This window comes from Bos taurus, chromosome 10 (assembly GCF_002263795.3).
Source record: "Bos taurus isolate L1 Dominette 01449 registration number 42190680 breed Hereford chromosome 10, ARS-UCD2.0, whole genome shotgun sequence".
Lineage (NCBI taxonomy): Eukaryota > Metazoa > Chordata > Mammalia > Artiodactyla > Bovidae > Bos > Bos taurus.
Window position 1 is genome coordinate 59,813,829 of NC_037337.1, and position 15,463 is coordinate 59,829,291.

General features: G+C 35.7%; 1 protein-coding gene across 1 annotated transcript in view; it reads right to left on the reverse strand.

Moving 5' to 3' along the window:
• Positions 1-15,463, reverse strand: part of USP8 (ubiquitin specific peptidase 8) — a 52,705-nt gene that overhangs the window by 16,684 nt on the left and 20,558 nt on the right. Inside the window, 5 exon segments of the mRNA NM_001076126.1 lie at positions 1,681-1,843; positions 5,655-5,799; positions 7,524-7,566; positions 9,988-10,150; positions 11,918-12,003. Of these exon segments, the coding sequence (NP_001069594.1) occupies positions 1,681-1,843; positions 5,655-5,799; positions 7,524-7,566; positions 9,988-10,150; positions 11,918-12,003 (600 nt within the window).

Consider the following 15,463-nt stretch of genomic DNA (forward strand, 5'->3'; position numbering starts at 1 on the left):
ACACACACACACCAAAACTGAATCAACTGTTTCAACAATTATTATTTTTCCTAATTATAAAAAATGCTGAGATAAATGCTAAAGATCCTATACATATGCCTAATTGACTCCATTAGGAAAAGTTCCCAGAAGTAAAGAGGGTAGGCCAAGAACATTTTAAGGCTTTTAATACATATTGCTCATCTTTGAAATGAACTTTTAAAAATATGTTTGTGTATTTCTGTACAATAATTTCCTAAAACCATTGGCTTAAAAGATGCCATCAAACTGCCCTTCAAAAAGCAATGTCAATATACAGATTTACCATCAGTGTATGAGAACGCCCATTGTAAGTCTTTATAGTTTTTACCAAACTGGGGGACATACAATGAGTTGTATTAGCATTTATATGTGAAGTTTAACATCTTTTAATACATTTAGTAACCCTTTATAGTCTATGGCTTAATCTCATCTTTTGCCCATTTTTCTACAGACTGCTATTTTTCTTAGTAAACAGTGAATGTACTCTGAGTATTAAGGAAAATAGGTTTTTGTCTTGTTACAAATATTTCCTCTGACTTTTTATTTGTGGTATTTTCAGTACAGTCAAATATATGAGCCTCTTTGGTTCAGGATCAAGGTAATAAAAACATTTATCAGTGGTTTTTCCTGGTAGTTCATTGTTTGATTCAACATATTTATGTCTTTTACCCATTTGGAATCTAGTGTGGTCTAAGAAATAAGGCAGAGATCCTCTTTCTTTTACTTACAGGCTAGCCAGCTCTCCTCAAACCAGTTATTTCAATCCATCTTTTCCTCACTGATCTGTTATGTCATCTTTATCATACACTAAACTTACAGGTACCTTAGGCTTACCTTTATGAAACTGTCACTTTTTTAGTGAAAAGTAGGTAAATACTGGCAATTTCATATATCAGCCTATACCTGGGTATATTCTGCGATTTCCTACTTTGAAGCATGATTGTTTCAAGGCTTTTAAGACCGCTGTCCTGGAGGACAATGTTCTATCAACTGACCCTCCGACCAGCACACTGAGTTTTATTCTTACCACATGCTTACCAGCATTTAGTGCTATTCAATAATTTAACATATTAAACCAAGTATTATTTTTATCTCCGTTAATCTGATCGAGACAGTGACAGTAACTGTTTGGATCTGCATTTCTGATTACTAGCATGCTGGTATTTTTATGTCTTGTCACTTTCACATCTTCTATCTATGTCTATCTGTGTCTACTACTTACTTCAGCATTTTATCTTAAGTAATTGTATTTATTTGCAAAAACTCTTCAGATTTTAGGTGTTCTAAATCAGTGCCATATCTGTTGCAAATATTTTTACCTTCTGCCTTCAAATCGGTACATTTTTTCACACCTAAGTTTTTATTTTATTGTCGTATCTATCAGTCTTTTTTTCTTAGTGATTTCTTCCTTTATGTTTCATAACAAAAACAGCATTTTCCAAATAATTTACATTTCTGAAAGTTCTAATTATCCTATTAAGATAATTTTAGTATTATTGGGTCATTCAAAACTAGTCTTTTAAATTTGAATTTTTTAAAAGTCTACAACCAAAGCATGATGGATCTTGATGTCGTTAAGATAATCAACTAGTCAACATACCCTTCTAACAACCAGAGAAGGCTTGCAATTACAGTAAACTAACAAGGAAACTTGCTAACCTTGAAAAGTGCATCTTTCAGACTCCGTAGAGTTGTCCCAAGTTGTAAATCTTTTGCAGAACTAAACCAGTCAAGAAGGACCACATAATCCACACTCCCCCTCTTCTTCCATGTGTCTTTAGAATCATCTGGGAGGTTTGCTTCAATCCAACTAGCAGTGACTCTGAAATGTATTAACATTTTTTGGGGCAAAAGTAGATGAGAGGTCCTAATATACTATTATAAGACACCAAGTTTTGTTCTACAGTCTTTATCATACCATAGCAAACATTTTTTCTTTTTTGGCCATGTCATGGGGCTTCTGGGATTTTAATTCCCCAACTAGGGACTGAACCCAGAGCCCTTGGCAATAAAAGCAGAGTCCTAACCACTGGACCGCCAGGGAACTCCTCATATCATAGCAAACTTTAAGACAGCTTCCTTTCTAAGGTCAGACTATATGTTAAGAATAGCCTAAAATGTTTAACACCTTCACTAATGCATAATATTAAAATATATTTTAGTAATTATTAGAGACTGAAAGAAACAGACTCACTTGACCCTTAATATTAAAAAAAGGGGTGGGGAGGCAAAAAATAAAAACATAGGAACTCATTTGACTACATCTCAGTCAAATATAAATAATGGAGGAGAGGGGGTAACACTTTTATATTTCAGTTCTCTTATACCTATACAGATAATTAAAGTAACCAAATACCAAAATGCTTATTTAACAAACACATACAGCATTTACCATATGCCAGGTGCTATTCTAAATGTTTTATTCTCATTGACTCTCACTAGATCCTCACTATACTCCTATAAAATAGGCATTATCCTTATAGATGGGGAAACTGAGGCACAAAGGGGTTAGTATCCAAGGTTACAGTTGCCGCTAGCTCAGGTGTACACTCTTAACTGTTGTGCTGTGCTGCCTACTACATCATCATCTGTGAATCATACCAAGTCTACACTAAAGCACGTTCTTCACTTCCTCCTTCGCTCACACAAAAGCTTAAATTCTTACCTGAAGAGCCCGATGCATGGCTCCTACCTCAAATCCTATTACCTGAACATCCTTATCCCTGCTTAACTAACTTATTCCCCTCAACTCCACTGCACTCTTCGCTGCCTTGTGATTCCTGGTTTTTGCAGGCATGCTCCTGCCGAAGCACCTCTGCTCCTACTGTCCCCTCTGTCTGGAACCCTTTTTCCTCAGGTAAGTGCATCACTCATTTCCCTTATATCAAGGTTAGCTGAGGGATAGCTTCTCCATGAAACCTTCATGGATTAAAATGTGTAATACTCACCCCAACATACACACTTAATACAATCATCTCCATAGCACTTATCAGTGGCAGATGTACATTTTAAGCTTTATTGTCTGTCTCACCTATCCTACCATCCTGTTAAAACATAAGCTCCACGAAGCAAAGATTCCTGTCTGTTCAGTGATTTAGCCCCAGCTCTTAGAACCACAGTAACTCAGCCCATCATGAGTGCTCAGTAAATTATCTGCTGAAATGATGGAATGAATAATAGAGATTTGTACCTCCAGGTAAGGAACTCCACACTATTCCTAACAAGGCATTTCAGTATTTAACTGGTGATGTTGTCAACCTGGGCAGAAACTTGTATTCTAAGTAAAACTAAATGGTTTAGATAATTTAAGAGAAAAAAATCCTGTTCCTATATAATAATGTTGGTTACCATATCTTCTAGGAAATAAGGGGAAAAAAAGAAATATAAAATACTGTTTTATAGTTAAGTCCCATTTGATATACAAAGATTAGAGATTAAAAGGATGCTTGGTCAACAAAGAAGGAGGAAAACTGAAACATGATATTCTTAAGGACAATTTCTGACTCTAAGGATATATTTGCCTAAATACACTTTGTCTAAAAACTCATTAGTATTCTTCAGAACTCTAGTTTAGAAAACAATAAAATCAGTCAGTACTCCTCAAACTCCAGTCTTTCAGGTACCCCCTTCACAAGTTGCTACAATTCTGCTCTCCTTTGTCTACTGTGTAATGTTTTAACTATTTAATTGAAAGTAAAACTTTACTTGAATTGTTTTTAACAGGAAAGTGTATGTTCCTATATGCATGAAAAAACAGCATCATGTCCAATAAATAAAGGATAATCCTAAAAGTAAATAAAACAGATCAGTGAATTATGCTATGTTCACATAATAGATCACCAAAGAGCAATGAGAATAAACAAATTACAACCGCACACAATAATATACATGACTCTCACAAACGCAAGGTCAAGTACAAGAAGCCAGACATTGAAGACTTTAGACTGTATAATTCCATTTATAGAAACTACAAAAACAAATCTGTTGGTGGTTCCCTTGGGTGGATGGGGTATATGGATAGCCACAGATAGGTAGCATAAGGGGGGCCTCCTAGTGTGATGGTAATGTTCTGTTTCTTGGTCCAGACACTAGCTAAATGGATACATTCAGTTTTTGAAAACTGACTGGGCTAAATACTTAGGATAAAAGTGGTTTTGTATGTATACAATACTAGTAAAATAGATATTCACCACCAGCTAGCTGTAGATACTGTTACCTGTAGAGAACTCTGAGGCCTGCCCTCTGGCAAGAAGGGGATATTAACAAATACTAAAAAGGAAAGCTAGCACCAACTGAAACATCTTTTAACTAATTCAGAAGGACTGAAACAGAAATTAAAAGGTAATCATTTTCTTGGTATGCAATTCATTGATCTTCAGTCTTCAATCTAAACTCACCTTGAGTTTCACATTAGTCAAATTCTTGCATTTTGGGAAACAGTTAAACTCAACAAAAGTCACCAGCGTTCTGTTAGTATAGGTAAGACCATTGAAGATTAATCATAACTCTGTCTTTTAAAATCCTAGAAAAAAATATTCATACCTACTTGATTAGACTATGCACTCTAATCTCATTTTTTTCCTTTTTAAAAAATTCTTATTTTATTTAAAAATTTTTTTTCTTCTTTCCCCCACTTTGTCTTTCTTTCTAATCTCATTTTTAAATAGCATATTTGCAAAGTACTCTATTCTTCAGGTTGAGCAATTATAAGCCTCAGCAATGTGCTAGAAACTGCGCAAATTTTATTACCTAACTTTAAAAATGTATCTTTTTAAGATTCCTTAAGTTACACCATAGATTTTAACTAATTCAGTAGCATAAACTAAGACCTAGAGAAGTTATATAATTTTTATAACACTCATAATAATGAAAATAGCCATGGAACTGGAGTTTTAGCTCTGTCACTATTATAATAATAGTTTCTAATATACAATATATTCATGCAAGTAACTTTAAATTCTTTTACAGGTTAAAGGCTTTTAAAAAAGAAAGAAAAAGATTAGTAGGTCCTTACTAGTGCCAGACACTGTGCTAAATGTATGCATATGTAAAATCTGTCATTTAAACTTCTCAAAACTTCTCAGATAGGTGGTACTATGGGCTTAGAGAGGTTAGATTACTAGCTAGAAGTAATGTAGCTAATAAGTGACAGAGTTACACAGTCTGAACACAGCCTGATTTTAGAACCCGTATTTTTTCCTTAATCACTTAGCTAACCTGCTACTTCTTCAAGAAAGTATTTGTGTATCTCTTACCACAGGTAATAGTATGGGGAACTTAAAAACAGAAAACAATTCAACTAGTTTATCAGTTTAGTCAGTTTTGTAGATATGATTCACAAGCTCAAAAATAAAAAACAGGAGCAATTACTCAACAAACACCTGGGGAAAGAAGACACACAAAAGCAGTTTCATTCCTCTTCTAATAAGGCTCCAAATGCCACAGACAGGAAACAACAGCCGAACGGAATGTCTTTTACACTACCCCACAGAAAGCGTAAGGTGTGCCACTGAGGAACAAAGAATGAAAAGGACCACAGGAAAAGAAAAGACCCACATTTAGCATGGATGCTAAGTTGCAACATTTACTACTGTCCACAGCTTACCATTTTATCTAAATATACAGTGACTCACCCTGGACTGATGGCTTCTTCAGGAACACTGAGAGAATCTGAAATATGGGAATCCAGATAATCCTGCATTCTCCGAGCATCCATTATAATCAAGCTGATGTTTTTATCCATCATCATTGTGTATAGCTCCTTTGCTGTGATTGCTCCTTGGAATTGAGAGAGACAATATAAGTGACAAGAAGCACCCAGCTCCATGTGCTGTCATATCACTGACCACACGGCAAGCATAGTTTTCCTGGAAGTGTCGTATACTTGCTGTCCCATCACATTATTTATTACCTTTTAAACTAACTTTATACACAATTTGCTTTTGGCATTTATCAAGAAACTAGTTCAAAGCCTTTTTATAAAGACTTAAATACCAAAACTTGCTGGTGAATATTACAACTACATCTGGTGTTGGCTCTGTTGCTGTATAAAATATTAATAATATGTGTCTCATGAAAATAGTCTAGTTTAAAAAATTAAGTCATTTGAGAAATGTCAACCAGAAAAAAAAATTTATGAATCAAAAGTTCTTAAAAGGTTCTAAATTTTTTAAAAGTCTCCTTGGGGTCTTTTCGGGGCTATCTGAAAACCTTGTAGATTTCCTAGAATAATAAGCCAAAAGTTTGTTATCTGTGTCCCACATGGGGTTGGTTAACCACGGTCACCTGTTTTCATTGGAACACAGCTACACTCATTTGTTTACATTGTCTATGGCTGCTTTCATGCAAGGCCCACAGGGCTCCTTAAGCATAAAATGTTTAATATTGAGCCCTTTAATATTTAGCAAAAATAAATACTCCCTATGTTGCTATTTTCCTTCCAGGTTCTACCACCTGAAGTGAAGATTAAAAAGTACTACCAGGAGGCTTAAATACATACAGAACTATTTCACCTGTGTGAAGAACATAGTCACGCTACCGCCAAAGCTAAAATACCCAGTTGCTAATAACCATCTTACTTCCTTTTCTAACCACCAAGATCACTTTGACATCAAAACAGTCCAAAGGGTGAAAACAAACCACCAAGAAGGGTAAAATCTAAGCAGGGTGAGATACAAAAGAACATATGGATAAAAACTATCTTAGAATGAATTGGTAACAGCTTTCAGGAAGGTACCTCACTACACTCAGTTTTACTTTTTAAACTGTTGTATGGCAATATTTTAAATAGATAATTTTAGTGTTACAAACAATCACTGTTGAAGTTAAATCTTTTCTGAGAGAGGAAAACTTAGGTAACTGCCTAAGTCTTATTGTTTAGGTCACACCCTTGTTACTGGCACGTCAACACCACCTATGGATAACATCCAAATTACTGGTTCAGATTTTTTTTGAGGGGAATGAAAGAGGCTTTGAATAATTAAGTCTACCACTCAGAGTCATAAGTACTAACAGTTACTTATATGACGTTTACTGTGTTCTAAGAGTATCACAGGCATTAACTCGATCACTCCTTACAATAACCCTAAGAAATAGAGGCAATTATTATCCCCATCGTATGGGGGCAGGGGTGGGGGGGTGGGGAACTGAAGTAGAAAGGCGAAGTAATAAGCTCAAAGTGAAACTCAGAAGAGTGTACTCAAATCTGAGAAGTCTGACTTCTGAGAGTCCAGGCTCTCACCCACTATGCTAAGGTACATCTTGGGGGGTAAAAATGACAAGTACCAACTGTAATTTTGATGTTTTCAAATGTATATTACCAAAAATATTCCCTATGATATCTAAGTATAGACTATAGTGCATTTTCAGTATTACTGTACAAGTTAGGAAAAATGATAGAAGCTCACATATATATGAAACGAAATGCTAAGATCTCACTGTGTAAAATCTGAGATCAAGAGATCTCAATAACCTAAAAACTCCCTCTTTCTGAACACACTTACCTTTCTCTGTAGTCTCATTTTTTTCACTCTTTTCACCATTTATCTATTTCATAGGGAAAAAAAAGTTTCAACTTTAATAGAAACAAAAATTTTTACAGAAAGAAAAAGTCCAACTTTAATACTTCTTTGAAACTGAAAGCCTTCTAGAAAATGCAATGTGCAGGGTATTGGCATTTTATAAAAATACAGATGAACAGTAACGGCATTAGCAGGCTACTCTGACAACAGCTGAAACAACTAGTAACATCACATTCATACGTCATTTCCTCAAATTTTTCTCCAGTTAAAGGTGAAATATAATTTCAAAGCACAAATTATTAGAGAAACTTAGTCTTTAACTTAACAAGACAGCACTTCTTACAGTGAAATAAAAATTCCATTCCCTTCAGCATCCTCCAGTATAGACTTAAAGGAAAATGAATTAATACAAAATTTGTATTTCCTAACCAAGATAAAATGGGATAATTCTCTAAGGCAGTAGTCCCCAACCTTCTTGGCATCAGGGACTGGTTTCGTGGAAGACAATTTTTCCATGGACCAGGGCGGGGGTATGGATGGTTTCAGGATGATTCAAGTGCATTACATTTATTGTGTACTTCATTTCTATTATTATTATGTCAGCTTCCACTCAGATCATCAGCCATTAGATCCCAGAGGCTGTGGACCCCTGCTCTAAAGTACTAACTTATTTTGCAGATGGGAAAACTAAGGACCCACAAGAATTTATAGATCTATTTCTGCATCACTAAAAGTAAAAAAAAGAAATGAAGATTATGTGCCTCCTAATATGATATAATATAAAGTACACAGTATCACCTATAAGCATTCTTGTCAAAAAAAAAAAAAAAACTGAACCTGAATCTAACTGAGCTCTTAGGCTGAACTACCAGCCTACAGGAAATATAGGAGACAGAGGAACAAGCTAAGTGACACAAGGAGGAAGTAATCAGATAAATCCAGAATGTGGTTCATTTTATAGAACTGATCTAGTATTAAAAAGCCAAATGCAAGAAATGAAAAATGAGAAGGAGACTCAAGTACAGGATGTTATAGAGACTTAAGACACATTGCAACCAAAAGAAAATGAGTGGACCTTGTTTGGATCCTGATTCAAACCGATCAACTCTAAAAAATAATGAGACAAGTGGGTAAATATTAGACTGGGCTTTATTTTATATCAGGGAGTTATTGTTAATTTTGTGAGGTAGGAAAACAACATGGTAGTTATTAAGAAAAACGGTCCTTTCTTTGAGATGCACACTAAAATACTTAGCGGTAACATGATATGTCATCCAGAATTTGATTGAAGAAAGAAGAGGTGCAGATAAAAACCAAAGCAAACGTTAGTTGATTATTGAAGCTGTGTTAACAGAATTTAATTGTATTCTCTTTTCAATATAAAAAGACTAAACAAAAGTAAAAGTAATGAAAGATAGCCTCGCTGTTGGAAAAGCAGCAAAATCAAAGTTTAAAAGTTCCTTTCATATAAGTCTTGGAAATCTTGACTTTTTTTTTATTAGCCATTTGACCTATAAATGAGTATGTCTCTACAGCAGTACTATTTATCTTACATTATGAGTTCCTAAAATCAAAAGATTGGATTTCTTCACTTCTTTTTACATAGTACCTCACCCACTATCAGAAGCAATTCAACTACTACTTCTTAATGAAATCAGTGATGACCCACATACAAATGATAGGTGAAAGCTACAAAATGCTTAGGAAAAATTAAAGCAGAAAATTTTACATGAATTTCAAACGTGCTTAAGGAATTATATTTTACAAAGAATAGCTTCTGAGGAGGTTAAAGGCAGGGAGTTATATTGATAACTGGTAGGTATCACTAACAGTTTCTGGCAAACAAATGATACAGCTGAAAAAACTACAAGTAATCGTTGAACAAAATGGAACCCAGAAGAAGGCAAAGAGGAAGGGGAACCTGGGACAGAGAAAAGAAGAAAAAGTAAAAGGGAAAAAATAAGAATAGAAAAAAGGTTTCATACCAAAGAAACAGTGTACCCAATCTTTCCCTAGAAACAGTGTACCCAATCTTTCCCTAATGTAAATTACATTTATTAAAAAGGAGAGACCTTAAAGATCATCTATTTTAAGACCTTCATTGGCCAAACTAAGTCCCAAAACAGTTAAGCAAGACTTGATATGGGACCCGAACTCAGATATACTGAATCACAGTTCAAATGCCCTTTCCACAACTCTAGTAAAGTCTATAATGACTGCTAAAACCTAATAATATACACAACATATTCCTGTAGAAGCATCAAAAAAAAATCTGGAATCTACTAAAGCTAGAATTAATTAATTCACTTTCTAGTGAAAACCCATTAAATATTATCCTTACTGCCTAAAAAGAAAAGACACAGTGAGTGGTATTTCAATCCCTCTTAAGCAAATCACGTGACAAGAAGAACCAGTCTTTCTAGCTCACAGAATAAACCTGAAATACCTTTTGGGTTTTGTCTTTGGCATCCAGTACATTTTCCAAAGAACTTTTATCTGATGTGCTATCATCCTCTCTTTCTGCTTCCTGCTTTTTCTGTTTCTGTAGCTGCTCTTTCTCCTGTCTGTCCTTTTCTTCAAGTTTTTTCCGAACTTCAGCTTCTTCATATCTAGTTGAAAAAAGAAGTCAAGATGTCTTTTATTGGCATAATGGTGGAAAGTAAAACATATCCAGTTCCTCACCTTGAAATATTTTATGGCTGTATTCTTTCAACTGAAATTCAATTCCGCCAGTGTTGTTACAAATCACAAATTTGCCCTCTGTAGATTTATTTCAAATTGCTCAAAAAGCTTGAAAAGATACTCTATGCTCTCACGTGGAAGTTGTTTAATATTCTTTTTGCTCTTTGCCTCTCACTAATTTCAATCCTTTGAAGATTCAAATATGCTGCAATTTCCTTTTCAAAGGATTTACAGTCCTAAAATCCTAAAGCTAACTATAAAGCCTTATTATTCAATACCTCAAAATACAAAAGTACAGACTTTAAATAAGTGAAAGAACCTAAAGCCCCAAAGATCGAGGAATAAAGAACATGATTATTGCTATTAGTAGTATGATTAGGTAAATCTAGGCAATACAAGAGTAAACAATAATGGGTAATCCCAAAATTAGAAGAAACTCTAATTCTACTTGGTTGATTAACTGGCTAAAGGAGAAAGGGAATAGTGATTCTAAATGATTTCATCCACCTTAACATATTTCAACCCCAAGATTAGCAATTCTGGAAAGGACCAAGGGAACACATTAGTTGGAAAAGATAATGTCTAAGTAAAGGCTATGATGTATACAAGTATCCCTGCTTTTCCAAAGTTTTCTTTATGCCACTTCACTTTTACAAAAGACTTATCCCATGGACGGAGGAGCCTGGTAGGCTGCAGTCCATGGGGTCGGGAAGAGTCGGACACGAATGAGGGACTTTCCTTTCACTTTTCACTTTCATGCATTGGAGAAGGAAATGGCAACCCACTCCCATGTTCTTGCCTGGAGAATCCCAGGGAGGGCGGAGCCTGGTGGGCTGCCGTCTATGGGGTCACAGAGAGTTGGACACGACTGAAGTGACTTAGCAGTATACATGAGTACCTGTTTTTACTAACTGAAACAAATCTGAAGATGATTTTCACTTATAGAAAAAGGTGAAAAATGAAAAACAAGTGCTTAGCAGTTTTTTTCAGCAAGCTGTTAGAGAAGTAGTGTACACCCTGGGCAGAGCTGGCACTGCCAAGCTCCTTCCCCAGGAACTACACTAGCATCTCAGCACCAAACTGTTATAACTTTGCACTGTGTCTGTGAGCATCTGTGCTGTACCTCGATTATTTGTTTTGTGCATCTGGTAACAAGACGTCTTCTAAGGTATTGCTTCTTCGCCCTCTGCCATTTCAGCTTAGGTATGGTTTCACAGAACACTTTACTTTCAGATAGCAAGGGAAAACCTGTTTAACTATAATAGGTTGGTGCTATTAACTGATCTAAGTACTGAAAATCCATTGAGAAAAAATAGTGAATTAAAAATAGTTCCCTTTTAATTTTGTTATTTAAAGAGTGACTAATGACTAAAAACTGAAACATATGGTGTTACAACATGTCACTGCAACATGAAGCATATGAGAAAATCATGTTTTTCTGAAGAATCCTGTCAGAAACTTAGAAAAAAATGGACTTGAGTTATAATCTAATACACCAATGCTTATCTTAACAATGTATCAGTCTAAACATTTAAAATTTTCAGTAAAGAATATTAATGGTAACACACAAGTAAGACTTTTTCCCCAGGAACTGAAATTTATATGCATGGTCATATATAAATGAACAAATTCTAAACATTATTTTTATCTTCTAAATATACATTTTTCTAAAGATTTCATAATAGTGTCCATACCTGAGTTTAAGGCTTTCAGAGAGTCTCTCAGCTTCTTCAATAGCTTTTTTGATGTTTGCAGGTCCAAGTATAGAATGAAAGTGGTCCTAAAATTATATGAAAACCATTTCATACTGTTGGTACTAGCTACTGCACATAGCACTAATGCTAAAACAGAAAATCATGCTGTGTATATAAACAAGTTTAGATAAAAATATTACGACTGAATAAAATCCTTTGTAAAACTTTAAACCTACATTAATGCATGACTTCTCCAGTTGTTTCAAAAATATTTCTTCATATCATTAGTATGCTTAAAAGTAAGTACTTTGTAACACATCTTTAAGGAGTGTAAATACTATTTTCATTGCTTATGAATAAGTGCCAAAAAAGCAAACTACATATTTTAGAAGCAATATATATTTTCCTACTGTAAATTTGTTACTTAGTTTTTTTAGTCTCAGAAGCAGTAAAGCAAATTCTATACCGATCTACAGCATAGCATTTTTCTTATTTTATTTTATTTATTTATTTTTTAATTTTATTTTTAAACTTTACAATATTGTATTAGTTTTGCCAAATATCAAAATGAATCCGCCACAGGTATACCCACATTCCACATTGTGAACCCTCCTCCCACCTCCCTCCCCTCCCCCCGCCCTGGGTCGTCCCAGTGCACCATTTTTCTTATTTTAAACTGAGATGTTTCCTTCTGCTGCTGCTGCTGCTAAGTTGCTTCAGTCGTGTCTGACTCTGCACAACCCCATAGACAGCAGCCCACCAGGCTCCCTCGTCCCTGGGATTCTCCAGGCAAGAACACTGGAGTGGGTTGCCATTTCCTTCTCCAATGCATGAAAGTGAAAAGTGAAAGGGAAGTCGCTCAGTCATGTCCGACTCTTAGCGACCCCATGGACTGTAGCCTACCAGGCTCCTCCATCCATGGGATTTTCTGTTGGGGGCCAGAGTGAGGTACTCCGCCCATGACAAAGGTCATGAGGAAGGAGGCTCGACATACGCAAAGGCGGGATCGAGCCTCAGGAGTCCCCCTGGAACTCCTCGAGCATCTACCCCCATTACCAGAGCCTGCCTACTTTACTACTTTGTGCTCTTACCTACACCTCTGACTTTACGGGGGGCTGTCCCCCACCACCTCTTTCGGAGAAGGAGTTAACCTAGAGCTCCAGTTAATAATAATTCCTGGGCATGATAAGAGTGTTTTAACTTACAAACTCCTCTGAAGGTTCTCTAGCCTGCCTGACAGGCTTGTCCGGCCGCATGTGATTGCTCACAGCCTCCCAACCGTGAGAGGCACGAGATGCTTTAAACCTTCTAAAAACAGGTTCCTTAGAAAAGTTAGAAAACTATTAGTATAAGTATAATGGGCTGATTAGAAACTGTATTGGTGAAGGGTTTTTCATTTGTTGAGCCAATGTTTGTTGCTAAGTCTCCACATCCCCTGCCCTTACACACATTAATGAATATATAGAAGAAATAAGTATTAACCTTTGATATTAATCACGTTAGACCTTAGGCTAAGTAAATTCTTTCCTTAACTAAAACCCACTACACCCTCACCCTGTAGGAGTGTAACTTTACTTGGGTGGCGTCTGTTTTGAGAATAATCAGCCCTGGAGAAATAAGTGTCCTGATTGACTGACCGCTGTCACAGGGAGAGGGTCGTAAATTGTCAGCAGGCCCCCCTGGCCAGAAGATGATGTAACACCCCTAAGACCTCTGTATACATTTGTGTGAAGCACCTGACTTTAATAAAAGTCAGGACTGCTGTCCCCACGTGACTTTTGTATAACATCTTAGTGTATAAAAACAGACTCTGGAAAATAAAGAATTGGGATCAGTTTCTCGAAATACTGGTCTCCCCATGTCGCTCTCTCTCTCACTCTGGTTGAGTCTCCATCTGGAGCGCGGAACCCACCATGCTTACTAATTATGCCTGGGCTTCTAAGATCCGACCGGGGAGGCCTCAGTGTCTCCTCTCCTTCGGGAGAACGGAAGGACGCCTGCGGCCTACGTAAGTGGTGCAAACTTCTTGTCTTGAAGTTTTATTGGTCTCCCGCGTAAACCAAGCTACTCAGCCTCTTTTCTCCACTGAATTTTCCTACTGAGCTATCCTTATTCTATTACTCTTTATATCTTTAATTAATATCTAATTGAAGCTATTGTATCCTGATCCTCGCCTATGCCGTCTCTCCTTCGAATACCCTGGATCAGCCGGGGCTGGTCCCCGGCAATTTTCCAGGCAAGAGTACTGGAGTGGGGTGCCTTTGCCTTCTCCGATGTTTCCTTCTACCTGTATTTTATACCTACCTACCTCCCAACTGGAGGTAAATCACTGTAGACATAAAACAAGTTTTACACTTGAGGAAACCATAACAAAAAATCAAATGCCAGGAAATAAATCATCAATAATATAATCTATGTATCTACGTTAAAACACAAACAGACACACACACACAGGTTTAGTACATAAATTATTAACAAGTACAATGAAGTTTAAAAAAAAAAATCACTTCCCTAAGGGGACATTCACTGGATCTTGCAATCAGAGATATTTTCAAATCACGGCTGGTTTGACATGACAGTAGTATAGTGAGACTCAGCTAACTAAGTAATGGAACTAATTCGCCACAGCTTATCACTATGACTTTGCAAACAGAGCCTACTAGCACAATTCATCACAAATGATATTGTACTCAAAAGTTATGGAAGAGCTGGTAGGATAAATTTGTTGATAACAACTATCATATGTCTATCTAACCTAAAAGCAGATTGTATTTTAGTTGATTTTATTCTTCTAGATTAAATAAATAAAAGGGCATTCACCATGTAATTTTAATAAAAGTATAGTTTATTCAACATTATATCAACTAAAAATTGTAGTGGAAGGGAAGTGGAATTACTTCCATTATCACAATGTTCTGACTATTGATGTACTACTTTAAGAGAAAATAAAATATAATCATTAACATTTCTCTGATAAAAACAAAATATAAAGTACAACCAAAAAAACACTATGAGTTGCTTTGTTAATTTTTTGGTATGAACTCATTTAAAAGCCTGACTTAACACTGTTGAAATGCTGAAAAAATTATGTTTGGGCATGGCTGTTAAAAACTCCCAGAAGACATTCCCCTAATATCAGTGAGGTTTCTTGTCAATAATTATCTCTCTCTGTGCTCTTAAAGGAACACAGCTCAAGTAAGTATAACATTTTTCCAACTTTTCAATAGCATTGATAATTAGCAGAATAATGAAAAAAATGTCCAATACTTATACAACTAAAAGCATTTGCTTCTTGGTTTACCTATTCCTGAACCCACAAATTCAAGCAATTCTAATGCTTCCCGAACAAAATGGTTTACTAATAATAATATTTAGGATTAATTATCAAGATCACCATGGAGATGTAAAAAAATTTTTTTAAAAAGGAATAAAAATATTCTAACTGCATCTAGACTCTGCTGTACTAATATTTTCAGTATATCTGCCTTCCCTTTTTTTCAGATAACCCTAAAAAATTGTTCATAAACTGATATTTGTCAATGAATA